This window comes from Oncorhynchus clarkii, chromosome 13 (assembly GCF_045791955.1).
Source record: "Oncorhynchus clarkii lewisi isolate Uvic-CL-2024 chromosome 13, UVic_Ocla_1.0, whole genome shotgun sequence".
NCBI classification, from domain to species: Eukaryota; Metazoa; Chordata; class Actinopteri; order Salmoniformes; family Salmonidae; genus Oncorhynchus; species Oncorhynchus clarkii.
This window is the reverse complement of record NC_092159.1, coordinates 36,996,461-37,021,326: the sequence shown is the minus strand read 5'-3', so window position 1 is coordinate 37,021,326 and position 24,866 is coordinate 36,996,461. Positions and strand designations below refer to the sequence as shown.

The 24,866-nt window shown below is 43.4% G+C and overlaps 1 protein-coding gene across 2 annotated transcripts; it reads right to left on the bottom strand.

Annotated features, from left to right (window-relative positions):
- Positions 1 to 1,277: 1,277 nt before the first annotated feature.
- LOC139364618 (F-box/LRR-repeat protein 19-like) lies at positions 1,278 to 24,866 on the bottom strand. 2 transcript variants are annotated; one of them, XM_071101504.1, is made up of 11 exons: positions 24,173 to 24,866; positions 16,910 to 17,095; positions 9,441 to 9,584; positions 9,152 to 9,238; positions 8,353 to 8,535; positions 7,726 to 7,758; positions 6,192 to 7,414; positions 5,795 to 5,958; positions 5,475 to 5,636; positions 4,992 to 5,213; positions 1,278 to 4,659 (listed from the first exon to the last, which is right to left on the bottom strand). In XM_071101504.1, the coding sequence occupies exons 2-11, from the start codon at positions 17,078 to 17,080 to the stop codon at positions 4,502 to 4,504; spliced, it is 2,547 nt and encodes an 848-aa protein (XP_070957605.1). In that variant the 5' UTR covers positions 17,081 to 17,095; positions 24,173 to 24,866; the 3' UTR covers positions 1,278 to 4,501. The 2 variants fall into 2 exon arrangements, with proteins under 2 accessions (XP_070957605.1, XP_070957606.1); XM_071101505.1 differs by lacking the exon at positions 7,726 to 7,758.

The window sequence follows — 24,866 nt, the reverse complement described above, 5'->3', positions numbered from 1 at the left end:
TATCCAGGACCTCTATACCAGGGGGTGTCAGAGGAAGGCCCTAAAAATTGTAATTGACTCCAGCCACCCTAGTCATAGACTGTTCTCTCTGCTACCGCACGACAAGCGGTACCGGAGCGCCAAGTCTAGGTCCAAGAGGCTTCTAAACAGCATCTTCCCCCAAGCCATGACTCCTGAACATCTAATTAAATGGCTGTTCAGACTATTTGCATTGCCCCCACCCTCTTCTACTCTATCTATGCAAAGTCACTTTAATAACTTTACATGTACATATTACCTCAATTGCCTCGACACCTCCGTACATTGACTCTGTACCGGTACCCCCTGTATATAGTCCCGCTATTGTTATTTACTGCTACTCTATAAGTATTTTATTATCTTTTTGTTGTTGGTATTTTCTTAACTGCATTGTTGGTTATGGGCTTGTTTCACTAAGGTCTACTACACCTGTTGTATTCGGCACGTGACGAATACCATTTGATTTGTCACGGAGTAGACTGATACCCCATGTCATTGATCCACAATCCATATAGTCTGTTTAGTGAAATAAGTATGCCCCCAATGCAATTCTAAAGTACAATACATCCAGATTTGTCAAATTACCAAATTGTCTTTATAACTTTTCAACCTCGTTTAACATGATCTATTCAATGATGGTATAATTCTACTATTTGTATTCATTTGCATCACTGTCAGACATATTTTATTTAAGGCTAAGCGCAAAGTCCACTCTTGTAGTTTTATTTTACCTTTATTTAACTAGGCAAGTCAGTTAAGAACAAATTCTTATTTTCAATGACAGCCTAGGAACAGTGCCTTGTTCAGGGGCAGAACGGCAGATTTGTACCTTGTCAGCTTGGGGGTTTGAACTTGCAACCTTCCGGTTACTAGTCCAACGCTCTAACCACTAGAGTGCCACAGATGCCACAGATGGGTCTGACCACCATTAATCAAATAAGAACTGTCTTATAAATTAGGGTAATTTTAAATGACACCAGCTATATAGTTATCTAGCATTGTAGGTGCGTGAGACAACTTTACCAGCATCATGGCATACGTATCGATGAATCGTGACAAATGAAATGAGTGATTACACTATGTGTAATAACTACATAAATTAATGAACGAGTTAAGTTACGTGATATTCAGGTCAAGCTTATTTGACGTGTCTGACACGCGAAGACCCAAACGGCGTTCCATTGAACGTGGACAAAGTGTGAGCTGCTATGTAGGCAACATAACTTAATGTAAAATCTGAGAAATCAGGCCACACAGTGTAAAAACCACCCCACTGTCTTTTATTTAGTTAGTCATTTTACAGTAGTCACTCGTAAGTAGCTGCCTTGAGTTTCTCTTTTTCACATCGTTCTGCTTTTTCTCATTTTGATCAACACAATGGAAGAAATAATGAACAAATAAACAAGAGCAAAATGAAAATGGATAAAATGCCCCTTCTCAAAGAAAGCAGGAATTTTGGCAAGAGGTGATGACAATGTTGATCCAGTGCATCGCTCTGGTGCAACAGTTTGGTAGAGACAAGACTGTCCAATCTAGGGGCCAAGTCTGAGTCAACTTGACTAGGCTGGGGTGTTGGGATCAGGATGTGGGTGAGAATGACAGATTTGAGTCTGGAATCATTTCCTTATCGGACTACCGGATCAATTCCGATGAACCATATGCTTTCTCATGCTAGAACATACTGGATGACAAGGAGTAGTAACAACTCCACATTACTGATGGAAGTAAACAACATTTTTGGAAAACTGACCCATTGTCTATGAAAAGTTAAATATTGATTCGGATGAGTGTGTATGGCAGAAGGCAATTTTCCACCATATATTGGACATTTGCGTCGCTGTAAGCCTCAGCCCACCACAATTACTACGTGGTAAACTCAGCTCTGTAAGCAGCATAGCTTAGTGGCAAACAATGACTTAGCTATGATCTAAAGTAGGACCCAACCTGAGCTAACATTGAAACGCGCTGGACTACCCAGCTAAATGGTAACTAGCATGGACAGCTAATTAGTTCTATTTTTGAATCAAGCTTGAGGTTCATGATTGGTCTTTTTTCATTTGACCTGTTTTAACATATATGTATACCACTTTCTGGGTAATAAAGCACACTATAGCGCAGTGTTCCCAATTTTGGTACCAATGCTTTGTACGCAAGTCTATAAATTCACACAGGAACACGAAGCGATTTAGAATACACTGGGTAAAGATGAAACCAACCTTTTAGGGAAAGGGGGATACCTAGTCAGTTGTACAACAATGCAATGGGACAACAACCATTTGTCTAGTGGCTCAATAGTTACTTGGCAGGTCTCTAGCCCTACATGTATACCCCCAAAGAAGCTGATTTGAGTTCTAATAATGGTTTTGGGAATTTTAACAGAACCGATGAGGATGGAATCACTGAAAGTCTAACAGAATAGTTGAAAAGATAAGGAAACACATGATTTAGATGAGAATTACAGATTGAGGCTCAAGACTGTCCACCACCCCGCCTAGAGTTGGTGGGGTTTAGCTCCAGATAGCACACAGCAGCAAGATCCACTGTGGCACTGAAGCACAAATACAGATCAATATGGCTCAGGAAGTGGACAACCGCTATAGAAGGAGGAGAAACAGACAGACAAGGGAAACACATGACTCAACCTGGCATGGTTGAGTCCAGCATTGCAGGACAAAGTGCTGTCCAGTCCAATACTGAATGAACTGGCCCTATCAGTCCGATAGCTGTTTGAACTGGTCCAATGCAGCTTGAACAAAGTTCAAGTTACCCATGTCAAATACTGCTCATGTTAATTCAATACAGCTATAAAGTATTTTCAATTTCCTCTCAACCAAATTCAATACAGCTTGGGCTGAATGACCTCCTGTACATGCTGGTTTCAACCGATAACATCCATTATTAATAATGATAGTTGTGCCTTTTCCTGCTCACCCTGACTGTTGACGTTGGTATCTGAACTGGATTGAGAGTGGATTGGTTAAAAAAGTTGAGACTGAATAAAAAAAATACTGCACTGGATTTGTGATTAGAGTCAAAACCCAGCATGCACTGGGGTAACCCTAATGGATAAATAATTGGGGGTTAATGCTGCAACTGAGTCAAACCCTCATCCTACAAGACCTTAAGGTAATGGCATTGCGATGCAGGTTGGATGGGCTGGGATGTTCCTGGCTTTGGAAGATAAGCAGCATGTGGACACTGACATGAAAACCCAATTCTGGGGAAATATTCAAAGTACCTCACATCTGAGGCAGAAGTCCAACCAGGGTCAGCCTTAATTTGAATCCCGCCTGCCACGTGGAGCAGCGAGCTCAGTGCATCGGACGGTCTTGGCTTTCGACAGTTTTCCCAATTCGAACTCAAAACGTGTCAGTCATTCACTTCTAAGTTCGTGCGGTCGTGATCTAGACTGAACCAGTCTGCACATATACAAGATAATGTTACATCAGCCAGGCATTGTGAAGCAGGGAATAAAGGGGCCTTGACCAATTCCAGGTCTGGTATGGAACAGTACGGTAAGCATGGTTCATTGCAGTCGGGCACAGCAAAGGTCCAGCTCTCTGCATAATGTACGCACACAGCGCAGACGGTGGGCAGCATAAGCTGCAAAAGGGAAATGGGAGCAGAGACAGAGTATGATGGGAAGGGTTGTCCAGGGTACGGAGTAGGACAATCAGATTCACAAGGATGGACAGACTATAAGAATGGCACGTTGGGCGGGAAGAGGTTGTGGTCGGGGCTAGGAGTTTTGGGCTCTAGTGGCTCTCGGCCATTGAACAGGATATGTTGGACCTTGAATGTCCTTACCCCCCTGAAAGATTGAGGGCACCAAAGAGCTTAGTGGTGAAGGAAACAGACAGGTCATATCTCCGTCTCTTTCTCGCTCCAATTGTCACATTAACACTGTTTACATCTCACACATACTTAAAGATACACACACACAAACACCAGCCCAGCATCCGTCTGTACATTAAACGGCTTCTGATGGGGCGCAGCCTCTGGCATCGGGTACATTCTTCGTAGTCTGACGCCACGAAATAGGAAATAGATTCCTTCGTCAGGAGCTTTTAATTATGGAGTGCAAATTATGCTAGTTCAATACGGCGGCGCAGTGCAGTGCCTTTACACATGTCAGCTGGATAATGTGTGCCATGGTTGGTGTGAGGGTAGGAGGGAGGTAAGGGGCGGAGAGTGGATAATTTACAGTAAACTACATTTATATACACACACCCATTGTACAGATATTGAATATGTACATGCTGAAACATTTTCAATGATGTCCGTTCACAAACAAGTCAATCCAGAGAAATGTAGGCAAAGGTCTGTTTTCTCATTCTCTAATCCCCCCTTTCTCTTTCGTGGCTCCCACTGCATGTCCTTTTCCCTCTGGCTAGCTCACTGCCCACATCACAGGGTCCCCCTCGTTCGCTTATCTCTCTGTAGTGTGGCGGTGGTTGATGTGGGGGGTGGGCGTTGCAGGCCCTTAGCTGTTCTTGAGCAGCACTCTATCGTCAGGGCAAGGGAAGGAGAGGAGCTGACAGACATCGGGGGTGAGCAAGGTGCAGGAGCGCAGGTCAGCGCTCTGTAGGGAGGCACAGCGGCGCAACAGGGGCAGGCACTGCTCCGTCACCTTCACACAGCCTGCGGACAGGAGGAAACAACAGGAGGTTAACAACCAACGATTAACCTACATAACCACAATGACTGCAACACTTCCATGAGTATACCTGGTTTAAGTATTTGAATCAGGAGCCAGGTTGATATTGTTCAGAAATAAGAGAACAAGTACCTCTATATGTTGCTACTTTAGCATGATTAAACATCTCAGAGGGAAGAAGAGGTCAGTATCTGGAGCAGATCCCTGCTCATTAGTGGTCTGAACCGGCAATGCTCAAATACACAAAAAAAAAAAAAAAAACAGGGTACCTACCTTGGTGTATTTGGGGCTAGTGAGTCTACCGTGTAGTCTTTACCTGCCAGGTTGAGGTGGGCGAGGCTGTCCTTCAGTGGAGACATGGGGGAGGTCAGTGTGTGGATAGTCTGGTCCGTGATGTTGCCACACTGACTCAGGTCCAGCTTGGTCAAGTGGGGCAGGTAGCGCACCAAGAGGCGGGACGTGACATCTGTCAAGTCCAGCCCGGCCAATCGAAGCTCCGTTACGTTCTGGAACCTCCCCCCTCTGCTCTCTCCATGAGCTTTTTGACCAAGAACAAAGCAAAATATGTTACAGGACTTTTAAGATTCAGTCTGTGTTTATCATGCTTATGAAGAGGGCGTGGTTGTTCACTTGCAACAACATTCAATGGAAACAAGCATGACAGTACAGTGAAATTAAACAGTACATTACAGCACAGATTGGTATTTGTGATATCAAGTCTATCCAATGAACACAACATGGCATAATGTATTGCAGGTTATGGATGGCTAATCAATCATGCGAGTGACTTGTCACTAACCTGTCCGAGTGTCAGTAGGGGGCGCCAGTAGCTCCCTCAGGTGCGAGTCCTTCATGTCTTCTACCCGGCTGAGGTCGAGCAGACGCAGGCAGGGACAAGCAGCCTGACACAGGGCCGACACAGAGGACCAGGGACAGCCCGACACATTCAGCTCCAGTAGACCTGGGAGAGAAAGAGGAAGGCCAGGAGTTAGCGTAATCACTGAGGCAGACGAGCAATACGGTGACGACAGCCCAACTAGAATAGGACATGATCAGGCTATATTGATGGAAAAAAAGGACGTAGTAGGGAGGAAGAGGTGTTGAATGAACACAAGATACCTTGTAGACGGTTGATGAGCCACATGAGCTGCTTCTTCGAGATGTTGGTATAGCTCAGGTTAAGGGAGACTGGTTGCCTGCGGATTATACCACTTAGCATAGGAGGGGTGATGGAGCGCTGCCGGCTGAGGTCAATCTGAGTCCACAATCTCTTATCACAGCACCTGAGAGAGCAAGAGAAAATAAAAGACTGGGATGAGAACAAAAGAAAGTCTGGTCTACTGTACACCACAGAATTTGAGACACTGCAGTCAATGAATATCCTTTCAGGGATGGTTTTCTATTGTTCTCAACATCAAAGACGCATTTCTTAGTAGTCCAAACAACTGTGTGTTGAACCACCCTCTTCCAGCCCAACCGGATGCTGACCACATCTGAACCCTTTGTCTAGACTTACCACCGGCTCCATGTCCGACAGACCCTCATGCAGACGCACAGCTCCCTCTGGCTGAGGTGCTGGAAGACGCGGAGCCAGACGTCGCGGGGCATCACGTGGGAGGAGCCGGTGTCCAGGGGCAAGCAGTGGGGCTCGGGACAGGCGGGCGGTGGCCGAACCAAGTGCCGCTCCATCTGAACAGGCCGGGGAGGTGAGGGCACAGCAGGGGGGCTGCGTTTCATCATCTGCGAGCGTGGAGCCATCCGGGAAGGCTGTGACCGGGGTGAGGCGGCGAGGGCTGACATGCCCCCTGAGGAGTTGCTGCCTGGGCCCAGCAGCCCCCCCCCTCCCCCGTTGGATGTGGTAGTGGCAGTAGAAGCGGAAGAGTTGCTACTGTTCCTCGACGTTGGTTGGGACCCTGTTTGCTTGTTGTTACGGATCTTGTTGCCCTTGTTGCCTTTGCCAGTTCCGTATCGGTGGTTGGCCACCGAGCCGCCGCTATTGTTGGCGTTCTCCTTCTCCTGAGTCTCCCGGTCCCTCACCCCTGCCCGTGTCCGTCCATTGCGCGTCTCGGAGCCATTGCTGCGCTTACCGGAGAAGCCCTCGGAACCTGGCGAGGGACCGTGGCCGGACGAAGGTGGAGGCTGAGTGGAGGAGAGAGGGGAGGGTGGAGGCAATGGGGTAGACTTCCGACTCCTCTCCCCGCTCTCCTCGTCATTCCCGTCCGTCGTGAGCCCCTTGCGGCCCCGTGGAGGTCCCTCCCCCCTACGCCGAGGCTTGTCTCCCACAACCTGCTCCTCCACCGCATCCTCCTCTTCCTCCTCCTTAACACTTCCCTCAGAGTCCTCACTGGCACTGAAGCCCAGCTCCGCCAGCCTCCTGTCCCTCTCCCTGTCCCGTTCCCGGTTGCGCTCCCTCGCACTGTTGCTATAAGCGACGGGTACGGGGGAGGAGGGTTCAGAGCCGCGACGGCCATCTGAACCGGAAGGCGAGTCAGAGTCGGACTCCGAGTCAGACTCGGAACTAGACGAGCTCGATGAGCTGGACTCGCGGACACGCTCAAGGAGTTGACACATGCGCTTGAAGCGCTCCAATTTCTCGCGGTGGTGCGAGCGCTGGTCCTGGCTGGCCGTGGAGGTGGGGGACTGCGTGGTGTTGGAACCCCCTCCGGAACCCTGGCTGCCTCCGGTGGAGGAGTTGGGCCCATTGGACTCTGCAGTCTCTGACACGTTAGGCTTCTGTTTCTGTCATGGGAGGGATAACGTTAGTGAAGAGAGTGACAGAGGAGCATGAACCCTAACCTTTACCATTGAGAAATATAACTAAGTCAACTAAGAGATGGATTCAGTCCGTATCTCGGAAGAACCGCGTTATCGCTTGATTGCCTTAGAATTTCAATGTTCCCGCATTCATGGTAAACACTGCAGATGTCAGCTCAATCAGAAATAACTTTTTAAATGTACTGGGATCTACCGCGATACAGATTGAATCTAGCTCTTAGTTACCATATGCTTTATGACGGAGCTTAAAACTTGATCTTCATATGAAAATGTACCTTTTTCAAGCGTTTTTCATGTGCCCCTTTCATCTGAGTGAGAAGGTCAGACAGAGACAAGAGTTGGCAAGCTGCGTTCATAGCAACTGGTCACACCTAGTAGGCCTCTAAGCAATGATACACTGAGCATACACAACATTAAGGACACCTGCACTTTCCATGACAGACTGACCAGATGAATACAGGTGAAAGCTATAATCCCTTATTGATGTCACTTGTTAAATCAGTGTAGATGAAGGGGGGGAGACAGGTTAAATAAGTATTTTTAAGCCTTGAGACAATTAAGACATGAATAGTGTATGTGTGCCATTCAGACCGCAGCGCTGCTGGGTTTTTCACAATAGCGTTGATACACACAGTTTCCCATGTGTATCAAGTATGGTCCACCACTCAAAAGACATCCAGCCAACTTGACACAACTGTGGGAAGCATTGGGGTCAACATGGGCCAGCATCCCTGTGGAATGCTTTCTTCCCCTTTTAGAGTCCATGTCCTGACGAATTGAGGCTGTTCTGAGGGCAAAAGGGGGGTATGCAACTCAATATTAAGGTGTTCCTAATGTTTGGTATACTCAGTGTGCATGCTGCTAAATGTTTGCATACAGCAACACTGCAAAGATCTTCCAACCTTCTTTTTGGGGCCGCTGTCCTGGGGAAGCTCCTTCTCCTTCTTCCTCTTGTGACCGTCCTGCCGCCCCCCGTCTTCTAAAGAGGGGGGTTTCTTTTTGGTGGGCGGAGGATCGTCTGTTAGCTTCCATCGGCCCACCTCCCCGTTGTCCATCCGCCTCTTCCCTGAACCATCACCCCCGTCCTGATGTGTGGAGAAAGGGGAAGAGGATTTAAGAATATGTACTGTGCATTCGTGAATGTATTCAGACCCCTTTCCACTTTGTTACGTTACAGCTTTCTTTTAAAATGAATGTAAAAAAAAAAAAATCCTCAATCTACACACAATATCCCATAATGTCAGAGCGAAAACAGGTTTAGACATTTTAGCAAATTTAAATAAAGAAAATAACTTAGAATTGAGCTCAGGTGCATCCTGTTTCCATTGATCATCCTTGAGATGTTTCTACAAATTAAATTAATTGAACATGATTTGGAAAGGCACACAAGATCCCACAGTTGATAGTGCATGTCAGAGCAAAAACCAAGCCATGAGGTTGAAGGGATTGTCCATAGAGCTTCGAGACAGGATTGTGTCGAGGCACAGATCTGGGGAAGGGACCAAAAAAAAATCTGCAGCATTGAAGGTCCCCAAGAACACACTGGCCTCCACCATTCTTAAATGGAAGAAGTGTGGAACCACTCCTACCTTATCAACCATTATTGATTAATCCATACAATCATAGATGTCCTTCGTCACCCTCTGGTTTAGTTTTATCAGCAGAGCCTGACAGACCAGTGTTCCCTGTCACAGTTCTCACCTTACTGGTCTTGCCTTCCTTGTGGCATTTTGGACACTCCCAACAATTCGGGATTTCATCGTTTATGATACCTTCTGCTTTACCCATCTGTAGGTTGGAGAAAATAAACAATGAAATCAATCATTCAATCAATAAATGTATGTAACCAATACTAGACAGAGCAGACATTTGACTTAGGACAGTATGAATGGAAGATTGTGTGTATATGTGTGTGAGAGAGAGAGAGAGAGACACACTCTACTTCTCCAGCTATGACAGCCGGCCATACACATGGAGGGTCTGGCCCCACCTTGAGGCAGCTGGGGTGGATGATCTCGTTGCAGATGGTACACTCCATCAGAGAGAGGCTAAACTTCTCTTCTTCTGTGTCCACTGTGTCCTCCTTCCCTGCCTCCCCACACGAGAAGCACACCGCTGTGTGGGGCAACACAGGCTGCAAGGAAGAAAATAAAAACATAACACGTTATATAACCAAGTTAAACAATATAATATACACATTAGGTGTGGAATGTAGGCCCGTATTTATTCAATATAAATCAAATATTGTATGTGCGTAACCAATATAATGTGTATATGTAAATAAATCAAATATTGTAGAGGGCTCAGAGTTGGAGCTGTAACTATGTATTCATCCACTATGGATGGTATGTTTATTATTAAGTACCGTATTCAAATTGACACTCAGAAAAAAATATTAGACACCTGCTGCTCTTATGAGAACCTAGCTAATTGAGAGCGTGTGGATAAAAGCAAATGCATTAAATTTAGTTTAGTGGTTTTTGGAGTGTTTTCAGAAGCACAGGGACAAAGCGCTATTTTTATTAGGTTTATTTTCTTTGACACATTACTCCAGTTGTCCAGCTCAACATTTTCATTAACCTGCCAACAGTGGAATTTTGACAGTATGAAAAAAAATAAACTGAGGTGGAAATTATTCACTTATCAAGCCCCCCAAAAATATATATGAGGCCAACAGAATCTAGCCTAGATCCATTGACAAATGATTATGCATTAATATGAGAGTAGGTCTTCAATCTGCACAGATTCTGTGGATTAGTATCTCCGTAGACATCCAACCTAATTTCTTTCCTTCCCCACAAGATATGTTTTCTAGAGACAGATAGCCAGGAGACTAACTGATCAAAGCAAATTCCTACCCTCCAAAAAAACAAACACCCAAGTAACAATGTGCTCAGTTACCAAGGAAACGCATCACATTTCCCACATCGAAACTACCAGCCATCTATGCCATTTGAGGCATTCGCAAACCAATCTATTATTTTTTAATTTTTTAAATCACACCCTAAAATCACTGAAGGCGTTCTAACAAGCTTATCCATTTTCATGCAGGGGGTGACTACTCTATTTTGATGACAATCGCATTCTGAAACAGCTTTTCTAAACCAGAGGGGCCGATTTGCAGAACGTAAGCAGCAGCGAACAGTTAACATGTTGTATGTCATACAGTGCCTTCAGAAATTATTCATTCCCCTTGACTTCCACAATTTGTTGTGTTACAGCCTGAATTCAAAATTGATTAGTGATTTCTCTCTCACCCATCTACACACAATACAACATAATGAAAAAGTGAACGCATGTTTTCAGTAAAATGTTGCTAATTTATAGAACATTTTCTACATAAATCTAATTTACATAAGTATTGACACCCGAGTCAATAGAAGCACATTTGGCGTCGATTACAGCTTTGAGTCGTCTTGGGTATGTCTGTATAAGCTTTGCACATTCTTTCTTTCAGATTTTCTCAAGCTCTTTGAAATTAGATACATATTAGCGGTGAACAGCAATCTTCAAGTCTTTCAAATGGGACTCAAGTCTGGGCTTTGGCTGGTCCACTCAAGGACTTTCACATTCTTGTTCTCGAGCCATTCCAGTGTTGCATGCTTGGGGTTATTGTCCTGTTGGAACGTTAATCTTCGCCCCAGTTAAGGTAATTTGCACTCTGAAGCAAGTGCTTATTTGTCTGTGTTTATTTTACTGTATTTGGCTCCACTTATTGTTCCCCACCCTTACCAGTCCCTGCCGCTGAAAACATCCACATACCATGAGGCTGCCACCACCATGCTTCACGGTAGGGAAGGCTTTAGACAGGTGATGAGCAGTGCCTGGTTTTCTCCCGACATAGGCCTGAATGCAAAGCGCTAAGAGTAAAATATTTGTCTCATCAGACAACAGAATCTTTTGCCTCATGATCTCAGAGCCTTTTTGCAAATTCCAGGTGTGCCGTCATCTTCCTATTTCTCAGGAGTGGCTTCCATTTGGCCACTCTCCCATAAAGCCCAGATTGGTGAAGTGCTGTAGAAACTCCTTTTTTACTTAGCCAGGATTGTCCACTCAGTAACAATTGCCACTGTTTTCCAGGGATTCTTGGGTTCCATAGAACCAATAAAAAATATATACAGCATACCCACTGGCATACATACAAAAGCACATCTAAGACTGCTTTCCTTCTGGCAGGTTCTCCTATCTCAGCCAAGGAACTTTCTAGTTCTGTCAGAGTGGTCATTGGGTTCTTCGGTCACCTCCCTGACCAAGGTCCTTCTTGCCTGGTTGCTCAGTTTGGTCGGACGGCCACCTCTAGGCAGAGTCTGGGAAGTTCCATATTTTTGAGACCAATGTGCGCTTGGAAACTTTCAACACACAAATTGTTTTATACCCTTCCCCAGATACACAGTGGCAAGAAAAAGTATGTGAATCCTTTGTAATTACCCAGATTTCCGCATAAATTGGTCGTCAAATTTGTTCTGCCTTGTTAACTGCCTTGTTCAGGGGCAGAACGACATATTTTTACCTTGTCAGCTCGGGGATTTGATCTAGCAACCTTTTGGTTACTGGCCCAACGCTCTAAACACTAGGCTATCTGCCGCCCCATCTTCATTTAAGTCACAACGATAGACAGTGTGCTTAAACTAATAACAAACAAATTACTGTATTTTTCTTGTCTATATTGAATACATCATTTAAACATTCACAGTGTAGGTAAAACAAAAAAAGTATGTATGTATTTGAACCCTTAGGCTAATGACTTCTCCAGAAGCTAATTGGAGTCCAATCAATGAGACGAGATTAGAGATGTTGGTTAGAGCTGCTTAGCCCTATAAAAACCACTCAGTTTGAGTTTGCTATTCACAAGAAGCATTGCCTGATATGAACCATGCCTCGAACAAAAGGGGTCTCAGAACACCTAAGATGAAGAATTGTTGACTTGCATAAAGCTGAAAAGGGTTACAAATGTATCTCTAAAAGACTTGATTTTCATCAGTCCAAAGTAGGACAAATTGTCTATAAATGGAGAAAGTTCAGCACCGTTGCTACTCTCCCTAGGAGTGGCCATCCTGCAAAGATGACTGCAAGAGCACAGTGCTGAATGCTCAATGAAGTTAAGAAGAATCCTAGTTCACACCAGACATCAAAGAATATTGCTGAACTGAAACCGTTTTGTAAAGAGGAATGGTCCAAAATTCTTCCGGACCTTTGTGCAGGTCTGATCCGCAACTACTGAAAATGTTTGGTTGAGGTTATTGCTGCGAAAAGGAGGGTCAACCAGTTATTTAATCCAAGGGTTCACAAACGTTTTCTTGCCACTGTATGCCTCATTACAATTCTCTCAGAGATCTACAGATAGTTCCTCAGATTTCATGGTAGTTTCTGCTCCGACATGCACTGTAAACTGTGGGAACTTATACAGGACAGGTGTTTTTCTAAATCATGTCCAAACAATTTAATTGGCCACAGGTGGAGTCCAATCAAGTTGTAGTGACATCAAGGATGATCAATGGAAATTGGATGCACCGGAGCTCAATTTGGAGTGTCAAATGGATGTGCATATTTATGTAAATCAAGGGGTTTGAATATTTTCTGAAGGCACTGTAACTGTAGTCATCAATGGGTTATGTCAATCAATTGTGTATCATAAACCAAATGAGTTTATATTCCAGTGTAAACAGCGGTTTCTGTTTAGATGGGATCTCAATGAGTGTGAGGGATATGCCAAAAGCTCGTCCTTTCACATTTGGGAAAAAAATGCGGGTCAAAACATGTTAGCAGTGTATGTGGAGACTCCCTTCACATATTTATTGTTTGGCAGGGTGGAGGGTTTGTGTAACAGGAAAAACAACCCTAACTTCAGTCTTGCATGGATAAATTACAAATGTGTTACCGAGGTTAATAAGGCTATGTAATGTGCTCTATATAACAGATGCCAATCAAATATCATTATACATCGAAAACGACAAAAGCAAGTATACAGTGCATTCGGAAAGTATTCAGACCCCTTTTTCCACATTTTGTAACGTTACAGCCTTATTCTAAAAGTATTCAATTGTTTTTCCCCTCCCTAAATCTACACACAATTGACAAAGCAAATACAGGTTTTTCGATTTCTTTACAAATGTATAAATAAACCGAAATAACATATACATATGAATTCAGACCCGTTACTCAGTACTTTGTTGAAGCACCTTTGGCAGCGATTACAGCATCGATTATTCTTGGGGATGACGCTACAAGCTTGGCATACCTGTATTTGGGGAGTTTCTCCCATTCGTCTACTCTCAAGCGCTGTCAGGTTGGATGGGAAGCGTCGCTGCACAGCTATTTCCTGGTCTCTCCAGAGATGTTAGATCGGGTTCAAGTTCGGGCTCTGGCTGGGCCACTCAAAGATATGCAGAGAATTTCCCCAAAGCCACTCATGGGTGGTCTTGGCTGTGTGCTTATGGTCGTTGTCCTGTTGAAAGGTGAACCGTCATCCCAGTCAACCTGCTCCAGAGCGCTCAGGAGCTCATTCATTAAGGATCTCTCTGTACTTTGCTCCGTTCATCTTTCCCTCGATCCTGACTAGTCTCCCAGTCCCTGCTGAAAAACATCCCCACAGAATGATGCTGCCACCACCATGCTTCACCATAGGGATGGTGCCAGGTCTCCTCCAGACGTGACATTCAGGCCAAAGAGTTGAATCTTGTTTCTCATGGTCAGAGTCTTTAGGTGCCTTTTAGCAAACTCCAAGCAAACTTTCATGTGCCTTTTACTGAGGAGTGGCTTCAGTCTGGCCACTCTACCATAAATGCCTGATTGCTGGAGTGCTGCATAGATGGTTGTCCTTCTGGAAGGTTCTCCCATCTCCACATAGGAACTCTGGAGCTCTGTCAGAGTAACCATTGGGTTCTTGGTCACCTACCTGACTCAGTTTGGCCGGTCCGCCAGCTCTAAGAGTCTTGGGGATTCCAAACTTCTTCCATTTAAGAATGATGGAGGCCACTGTGTTCTTGGGGACCTTCAATGCTCCCAGACCTGTTCCTCGATACAATCATATCTCTGAGCTTTACGGACCATTCCTTCGACCTCATGACTTGGTTTTTGCTCTGACATGCACTGTCAACTGTGTGACCTTTATATAAACAGGTGTGTGCCTTTCCAAATCATGTCCAATCAATTTAATTTTACGACAGGTGGACTCCAATTATGTTGTCGAAACATCAAGGATGATCAATTGAAACAATACACCAGAGTTCAATTTCAAGTCTCATAGCAAAGAGTCTGAATATGTAAGTAAGGTATCTGGTTTTTAATTAATATTCGCAAAGATTTCTAAAAACCTGTTTTTGCTTTGTCATTATGAGGTATTGTGTGTAGATTAACGATTTTTTATTTATTTCATCCAATTTAGAATAAGGCTGTAACGTAACAAAAAGTGGAAAAAGGGGTCTGAATACGTTCCTTATGTATGTATGTACTGTGCATGTTCCACAAATTAGTGTCAGATGTTACAGCCTATCTAGAAAATGCAATCAGTTGGAACAATTCATACACTACCATTCAAAAGTTTGGGGTCACTTAGAAGTGTTTTCCATGAAAACATACATGAAATGAGTTGCAAAATGAATAGGAAATAGTAGACTTTGAAATAATTGTGTCCTTCAAACTTTCCTTTCGTCCATTGGCAGCAGTTACGACCTTGCAGACCTTTGGCATTCTTGTTGTCAAATGTTTTAGGTAATCTGAAGAAATTTCACCCCATGCTTACTGAAGCACCTCCCACAAGATGGATTGGCAAAATGGGCACTTCTTACGTACCATACAGTCAAGCTGCTCCCACAACAGCTCAATAGGGTTGAGATCCGGTGACTGTGCTGGCTACTCCATTATAAACAGAATACCAGCTGCTTCTTCCCCAAATAGTTCTTGCATAGTTTGGAGCTGTGCTTTGGTCATTGTCCTGTGGTAGGAGGAAATTGGCTCCAATTAAGCGCCGTCCACAGGGTATGGCATGGTGTTACAGATGGAGTGGTAGCCTTCCCTCTTCAAGATCCCTTTTACCCTTTACAAATATCCCACTTTACCACCACCCCCAGACCATCACATTGCCTCCAGCATCTTTTCATTTAGTCTGCGTCTCACGGATGTTCTTCTTTATGATCCGAACACCTCAAACTCTGTCCATAACATTTTTTCCCCAATTTTCCTCTGCCCAGTTTCTGTGTTCTTTTGCCGATCTTAATCTTTTCATTGGCCAGTCTGAGATATGTCTTTTTCTTTGCAACTCTGCCTAGAAGGTCAGTATCCTGGAGTCGCCTCTTCAACTGTTGATGTTGAGGCTGGTGTTTTGCGGGTACTATTTAATGAAGCTGCCAGTAGAGGACTTCTGAGGCATCTGTTTCTCAAACTAGACTCTAATGTACTTCTCCTCTTGTCTGGTTAGTGCCAGTTTGCGCTGTTCTGTGAAGGGAGTAGTACACAGCGTTGTACGAGATCTTCAGTTTCTTGGCAATTTCCCGCATGGAATAACCTTCATTTCTCAGAACAAGAATAGACTGACGAGTTTCAGAAGAAAGTTCATTGTTTCTGGCCATTTTGCGCCTGTAATCAAAACCACAAATGCTGATGCTCCAGATACTAAACTCGTCTAAAGAAGGCCAGTTTTGTTGCTTCTTCAAATCAGCACAACAGTTTTCAGCTGTGCTAACATAATTGCATAAGGGTTTTCTAATGATCAATTAGTCTTTTAAAATGATGAAACTTGGATTAGCTAACAACGTGCCATTGGAACACAGAAGTGATGGTTGCTGATAATGGGCCTCTGTACGCCTATGTAGATATTCCATTAAAATATACATAACTTATTCGTTTTCATTTTTATAAGCCGTAAATAGTCATTTACAACATTAACAATGTCTACACTGTATTTCTGATCAATCTGATGTTATTTTAATGGACAAAAAAAAAAAAAATCTTTCAAAAACTAGGACATTTCTAACTGACCCCAAACTTTTAAACGGTAGTCTACATTTACTAATGGATGCAATAGAGCAGTGGCACTTTTCCTAGTGAGAGTATAATAATAGGGCTGGGAATCGCCAGGGACCTCACCATACGATGTGTTGCCAATACGAAATGTATTGCAATTTTCACAATTCTATATGTTTTGTAATTCGATACTGTGATATTATTGCGATTCGATGTTAAAACATATTGTTCACCATATGTCTACGGCAGAGGGACAAGAGAGAGCCATGGGAAGTTTTGATCAGTCATGGAAATAAAAATGTGCTGAAAACAAATTGGCTGCCTATTTAAAAAGAAGATGGAGAACAAGCTATGAAGGACAAATACTGGAATTTTGGTGCAGGTACAGCCAACTAGCTCAAAAATAATATTGTAAAAACCGTACAACCTCAAAGATAATATCCTAATATGTAACTATATCGATTTCTCCCCCCATCACTAGTGTGTGTTCTAACTTACCGCTGTGCACTGTCGGAGCAGACAGGACTGCTTCATCCTTCCAGGCCCGCCAAATTTTTTCATGTCCTTGCAGAAGTGGCACTCGCCGCACTCGGTCCGCATGCAGGCCTGACAGCGCCGGCACCGCGTCCGCCGCCGCCGTGCCCCTCCCAGAGCCTTACTGCCTGACATCCCCTCTGCAGTCAACTGAGGAGAGGAGAGAAACAGGTCAATACAAATACAGTGGGGCAAAAAAAGTATTTACTTATTTTCCACCATAATTCTCAAATAAATTCATTAAAAATCCTACAATGTGATTTTCTGGATTTGTTTTTTCTCATTTTGTCTGTCATAGTTGAAGTGTACCTATGATGAAAATTACAGGCCTCTCTCATCTTTTTAAGTGGGAGAACTTGCACAATTGGTGGCTGACTAAATACTTTTTTGCCCCACTGTATATACTAGATGCCAACAGCCAGACCTCCCCTCGGGAGAGAAAAAAAGTGATACAGGTAAACACAAATGTACAGAGCGCATTCAGAAAATATTCAGACCCCCATTTTATTACGTTACAATATTCTAAAAAAAGTTACATCTTCACAGAAAACAGAAATACCTTATTTACTTAAGTATTCAGGCCCTTTGCTATGAGACTCAAAATTGAGCTCAGGTGCATCCTGTTTCCCTTGATCATCCTTGAGTACCTAAAGGACTCTAGAACCATGAGAAACAAGACTCTCTAGCCTGATGAAACCAAGATTGAAATCTGAATGCCAAGTGTCATTTCTGGAGGAAACCTGGTACCATCCCTATGGTGAAGCATGGTGGTGGCATCATCATGCTGTGGGGATATTTTTCAGCGGCAGGGACTGGGAGACTAGTCAGGAATGAGGGAAAGATGAACAGAGCCAAGTATGGAGAGATCCTTGGTGAAAACCTGCTCCAGAGCGCTCAGGACCTTGAGACTGGGGCGAAGGTTCACCTTTCAACAGGACAACGACCCTAAGCGCACAACCAAGAATACACAGGAGTGTCTTTGGGACAAGTTTCTGAATGACCTTGAGTGGCCCAGCCAGAACCCGGACTTGAACATATCTCTGAAGAGACCTGAAAATAGCTGTGCAGCGACACTCCCCATCCAACCTGGCAGAGCTTGAAAGGATCTGCAGAGAGGAATGGGAGAAACTCCCCAAAAACAGGTGTGCCAATCTTGTATCGTCATACCCAAGAAGACTCCAGGCTTTAATCGCTGCCAAAAGTGCTTCAACAATGTACTGAAAAATGTCATATTTCAGTTTTTAATTTTTTATAAATTAGTAAAGATTTCTAAAACTTGTTTTTGCTTTGTCATTAAGGGTATTGTGTGTAGATTGATGACAGGGGAAAACTACTTTATCCATTTTAGAATAAGGCTTTAATGTAACAAAATGTAGAAAACGTGAAGGGGTCTGAATACTTTCCAAATGCACTGTACATAACAGATAGTCCTATGCACTACATATGCAGCCTATACCATATGCACATACTGTCTGACATCGCCGCTGCAGTTAACTGAGGAGAGGTCAACACAAACTTTCCATGCAGTGCCTTGCGAAAGTATTCGGCCACCTTGAACTTTGCGACCTTTTGCCACATTTCAGGCTTCAAACATAAAGATATAAAACTGTATTTTTTTGTGAAGAATCAACAACAAGTGGGACACAATCATGAAGTGGAACGACATTTATTGGATATTTCAAACTTTTTTAACAAATCAAAAACTGAAAAATTGGGCGTGCAAAATTATTCAGCCCCCTTAAGTTAATACTTTGTAGCGCCACCTTTTGCTGTGATTACAGCTGTAAGTCGCTTGGGGTATGTCTCTATCAGTTTTGCACATCAAGAGACTGAATTTTTTTCCCCATTCCTCCTTGTAAAACAGCTCGAGCTCAGTGAGGTTGGATGGAGAGCATTTGTGAACAGCAGTTTTCAGTTCTGTCCACAGATTCTCGATTGGATTCAGGTCTGGACTTTGACTTGGCCATTCTAACACCTGGATATGTTTATTTTTGAACCATTCCATTGCAGATTTTGCTTTATGTTTTGGATCATTGTCTTGTTGGAAGACAAATCTCCGTCCCAGTCTCAGGTCTTTTGCAGACTCCATCAGGTTTTCTTACAGAATGGTCCTGTATTTGGCTCCATCCATCTTCCCATCAATTTTAACCATCTTCCCTGTCCCTGCTGAAGAAAAGCAGGCCCAAACCATGATGCTGCCACCACCATGTTTGACAGTGGGGATGGTGTGTTCAGGGTGATGAGCTGTGTTGCTTTTACGCCAAACATAACGTTTTGCATTGTTGCCAAAAAGTTCAATTTTGGTTTCATCTGACCAGAGCACCTTCTTCCACATGTTTAGTGTGTCACCCAGGTGGCTTGTGGCAAACTTTAAACGACACTATTTATGGATATCTTTAAGAAATGGCTTTCTTCTTGCCACTCTTCCAAAAAGGCCAGATTTGTGCAATATACGACTGATTGTTGTCCTATGGACAGAGTCTCTCACCTCAGCTGTAGATCTCTGCAGTTCATCCAGCGTGATCATGGGCCTCTTGGCTGCATCTCTGATCAGTCTTCTCCTTGTATGAGCTGAAAGGTTAGAGGGACGGCCAGGTCTTGGTAGATTTGTAGTGGTCTGATACTCCTTCCATTTCAATATTATCGCTTGCACAGTGCTCCTTGGGATGTTTAAAGCTTGGGAAATCTTTTTGTATCCAAATCCGGCTTTAAACTTCTTCACAACAGTATCTCGGACCTGCCTGGTGTGTTCCTTGTTCTTCATGATGCTCTCTGCGCTTTTAACGGACCTCTGAGACTATCACAGTGCAGGTGCATTTATACGGAGACTTGATTACACACAGGTGGATTGTATTTATCATCATTAGTCATTTAGGTCAACATTGGATCATTCAGAGATCCTCACTGAACTTCTGGAGAGAGTTTGCTGCACTGAAAGTAAAGGGGCTGAATAATTTTGCACGCCCAATTTTTCAGTTTTTGATTTGTTAAAAAAGTTTGAAATATCCAATAAATGTCGTTCCACTTCATGATTGTGTCCCACTTGTTGTTGATTCTTCACAAAAAAATACAGTTTTATATCTTTATGTTTGAAGCCTGAAATGTGGCAAAAGGTTGCAAAGTTCAAGGGGGCCGAATACTTTCGCAAGGCACTGTACACTACAGTCAACTTGAAAACAAGTTAACATCCGGACATCCATTCTGCTGTAACTGAAGAAAATAAGACAGGTTAGCACAAAAATACACTGCAAATACAGATAGGCACCACAATCTGAATATCACCTCATGTCATATGGGAGGGAGGACAAACAGTTCATGAACATACACAAACTGGGATGTTCTCCAAAGAGAGGATAGATAAAGAGAAGGAAAGAGAGAAGGGACAAGAGCTTATTCAGTGAACATACTGAACACGCATGCCAGTGCATTCATAAACATTTAAGAGACAGAGAGAAAGACTGACATTGCAAACACTAGTGAGCAACAGGAGGCCAGTCTGCTCTCTAGACTACTCCTCATACATACACCATAAGTGCTGACAGGCTATAACTATAGCATATGCTCCATGCTCCTTACCCCCATGTTATAAAATACAACAGGGCAAATACTGTAGGGAGTGTATGGAAGGAATCTCAGCATTCCATGGCCTCTAATAAAAATAGGATTGGTTTACTCTTAGCCTAAGCCCATGTGACAGGCCCCAAGCTAGATGCATAACTTGGAACACAAAGCCTTGGGAACTTATTTATTGTACCAACCAATCTCACACCGCCCCTTCTCTCTAGCAACTAACACAGGTGATCTTAAATTTCCTCAAAACAGCTAAGATCAAAGAGCCCGTGGCTAAGGCACTGAGGCCCTGGGTCGTCTCGTCTGTTAAACAATAATGTGGTTCCTGCCTAGAACGAGAGACTGGTCAGGAAGATCCTTATTGCATCATGAGTGACTGAGGATGTTGAGGGGTTTTGGGAGATTCAAATTGCATTGCGCTGGCAACTAAACAGATATTTTAGCCTGAGAGAATAGGCTTTGAAATGTCTAATGGTCCCATGATTCATCATTCGATCGTGGACATTTTTTTACAATCTCAGAGATTTTGTGTAACTGCGTTTCAAATTAAGTGCTCACTGATGGCACAAACTCTGTCTCTGTGGACCTTCAGCCAGTGCATGAACTGCATTAGGCTACCATTTCTCCTATTTTTAGAACCTTTAAAAAAAAAGAGGCCAAGTTTAATGTTGGTGCCACAATCTCTGGATGGTACTTTAAGGCATAGTGCTTATTTAAAAACCTATAAGAAACAGAACTGTACAGGCCTATCTACTGCACAATCACATGAGGGTTAGGCATATTTTGCCTGTTACAGGTAATACACATCGATAACTGATTATTTTCAGAAATAATGCAAAAGTATTTTTTTGTACTTCGGTGGATATTTAAAAAAGATATTTAAGTGAATAAGTGCATCGACGACATCGTCCCCACAGTGACAGTAGGGGAGGACATTTAAAACATAAGACATTTAAAACAGGTTAACATTCGAGGCCCAGCTGGCAAGTGTCTTCACTGAAATTCCTGACCCAGTCTGTTATATCTACATGTTTCAAGCAGACTACCATAGTCCATGTGGCCAAGAACACCAAGGTAACCTCTCTAAATGACCATCCCCAGCATTCAACACCATAGTGCCCACCAAACTCATTATTAAGCTAAGGACCCTGGGACTAAACACCTCCCTCTGCAACTGGATCCTGGAATTCTTGACGGGCCACCCCCAGGTGGTGAGGGTAGGCAACAACATATTCGCCAAGCTGACCCTCAACACGGGGGCCCCTCAGGGGTGCATGCTTAGTCCCCTTCTGTACTCCCTGTTTACCCATGACTGTGTGGCCGCACACGACTTCAGCACCATCATTAAGTTTGCTGACGACACAACGATGGTAGGCCTGATCACCGACAGTAATGAGAAAGCTTATAGTGAGGAGGTCTGAGACCTGGCATGTGATGCCTGGACAACAACCTCTCCCTCAAGTTCAGCAAGATAAAGGAGCGGATTGTGGGCTACAGGAAACGGAGGGCCGAGCTCATCTCCATTCATGTCAACAGGGCTGTAGTGGAACAGGTTGAAAGCTTCAAGTGTCTCGGTTTCCACATCACTAAGAATCTATCATGGTCGACACACACCAACAGTCGCAGAGGGAACGACAACGCCTCATCCCCCTCAGGAGGCTGAAAGAATTTGGCATGGGGGCTAAGATCCTGAAACAGTTCTACAACTGCACCATTGAGAGCATCTTGACTGGCTGCATCACCGCTTGGTATGGCAACTGCTTGGCACCCAACTACAAGGCGCTACAGAGAGTGGTGCATCCAGCCCATTACATGACTGGGGCCAAGCTCCCTGCCATCCAGGACCTCTATACCAGGCAGTGTCAGAGCCCTACAAATTCTCAAAGACTCCAGCCACCCAAGTATTTGACTGTTCTCTCTGCTATGGCACAGCAAGCGGTACCGCTGCACCAAGTCTGGAACCAACATAACCCTGAACAGCTTCTATCCCAAGCCATAAGACTGCTAAATAGTTAATCACATCTGCTACTGTTTACTATCTATCCTGTTGCCTAGTCAATCTCTAGTTATATGAACACATATACCTCAATTACCTTGTACCCCTGCACATCAACTCATTACTGGTACCCCATGTTTACAGCCAAGTTATCATTACTTATTGGGTCTCATTACTTATCTATTATTTCTATACTTTCTATGTCTCTGCAATGCCACTGTTAGTCTACACCCGTTGTTTACGAAGCATGTGACAAATAAGATTATATTTGATATCATGTCAGATGTATAGTAGGGTTGGGCCATATTTAAGTAGGGTTGGGCCATATTTGAGAAGACCTCTTCAACAATATGCTACTCCAAATATTGCGATATCCAAAAATCCTTGCGCTGTTAATGACTAAATAATTTCAGACTGTGCAATTTGTGTGCTTATTTACAATATTAGTGGCATTCTCATTAAATTATCTCTGTTAATTCATTTGGAATTAATTTTTTACATATTGATACAGCCTAACTGATAAAAATGCACAGTTTTGATTTGTAAAGATCAAATAGAGTATATATAGTCTTGCACTTCCCGATATATCATCAATGTCAAATATCACAATATAATCAAATATCAGCCCAACCCTAATTTGTAGGCTATACTTTGCATGAACTAATGTAGATAAACAGATGTGTGTGGAATGCGACAGAGTAATGCACTGACAGCTAGCTGGCTTGGGGGGTGAAAAGCAGAGATGAGGATAATAGAGGATGTTATAAATTAGAGCCAAACATGGACCAAGTGTATCGGTCTCTCTCCATCTCACACAAAGAGAGGGGCTAAGGAAGGAAAGAAGGTAAGGAAGGACAGAGGCGTGATATTGCAGAAACTGAACTGAGATAGATGTTAGTACCAGTCAGGCACTCGTGAAATCAAAACAGTAATTTCAATGTGTGCCTCCCCAGAGCAGAGGAACCTTTGCCAATTAAGCCAAGTCATTAAATGGATGTGTTATAGTGCAGTAAACTTACATCCAGCGACCTGTTTTATAGGAAATAATTTAGTAAATACTGGGGTTTGATTAATGAGATGGCAAGAAATAATTCAACCAAGTCTTGGTGTTGCTAGCTGCTGTGGCAAGCAAGCTTGTTAGCCTGCTTCCTAACAACCACAACAAGCATTTACTTTGCACACAAATCACGTATTGATAAAACATGCTTGTAATTTTTCATAGCTATGTTGTTTGTTGGGAGGGACTTGTCCATTCTGTAAGGATACATGGCTGCCCACATTATGGCCTGTAGCGCAATATTGAATTGGATGACTAGCTAACGTTAGCTAGCTACAAGGAAGATGCGCAGCCAATAACTTAGCAGCTAACGTTAGCTAGCTAACTAACCAGTGTGGCTGCTTTACTGGCTACTGTACGTAGTTAGTTCACTGCACGGTGTGTTGTGAACATGCTGTACATGAGTAACATTGAAAAAATGCAGTTATATCAATGAATAAAATGATCAATTGATTACACACAGTCCTCCGTCATCTCTCCTCCATTCGCTTCCCTGCAATGCTCTTCCTCTTTCATATTGCTCAGTATCTTGCAAAAATACTGTAGTAGATACCTGATCACTTTGAATATGTGCGTTTAGTGGTAAACTGTTACAATTACTAACCTCTTTGTATCGAGTCGCATACTCCTTGGTCGCGCATTAGAAATAATATTATTAGCCAACAGTTAGCTAGCTAGCTTTGATATTAGCTGTTAGGGGATCGCTTCCTTGTTTCTTTCTCCTGTAGCCTTTCTTGCCGATGCTGGGTCCCGTATGGCACGTTCATATGCGTTCCATGTTGTTACAGTAATAATGGAGCTAGAAAGATAATTCGATTTTTCCTTCTTACCGGTCTACTCTAGATTAGGCAGAGATGTAAAGGGTTGCCGAATGGGTATGTAACAATACATTTCAAGACGCAACACAGCGTTTTCTGTGCCATTCACTCCATTCTTTGACCCCTATCCCTGTTTCTTGGTCTCTCAAACGTCTTCCAACGTGTTCTTGAGGTCTTCAAAACACGCAAAATGGCACGTGATTTCGAGAGAAGACGTTTTGTTAAAAAATATCTTATTTCGCAGCTTAAATGTCTACTGCGGGTTTCCCTATAAATTCCAGTCAAAATGAAAGAGAAAATCTGAATAGACGGATGAGCGTGGCTATTGTTCTCGTTTTCTATTGTGTGATTCTTGTTTTGTGTTTTTTTTTATTAGCTCGTCAGCAACCTTGCTACGTTAATCCGAATACACGTTTAATCGTCCGTATGCTATTGGTAAGATATGTGGCAATCGTTCTCCATTTTTGTCTCGAAAAAATT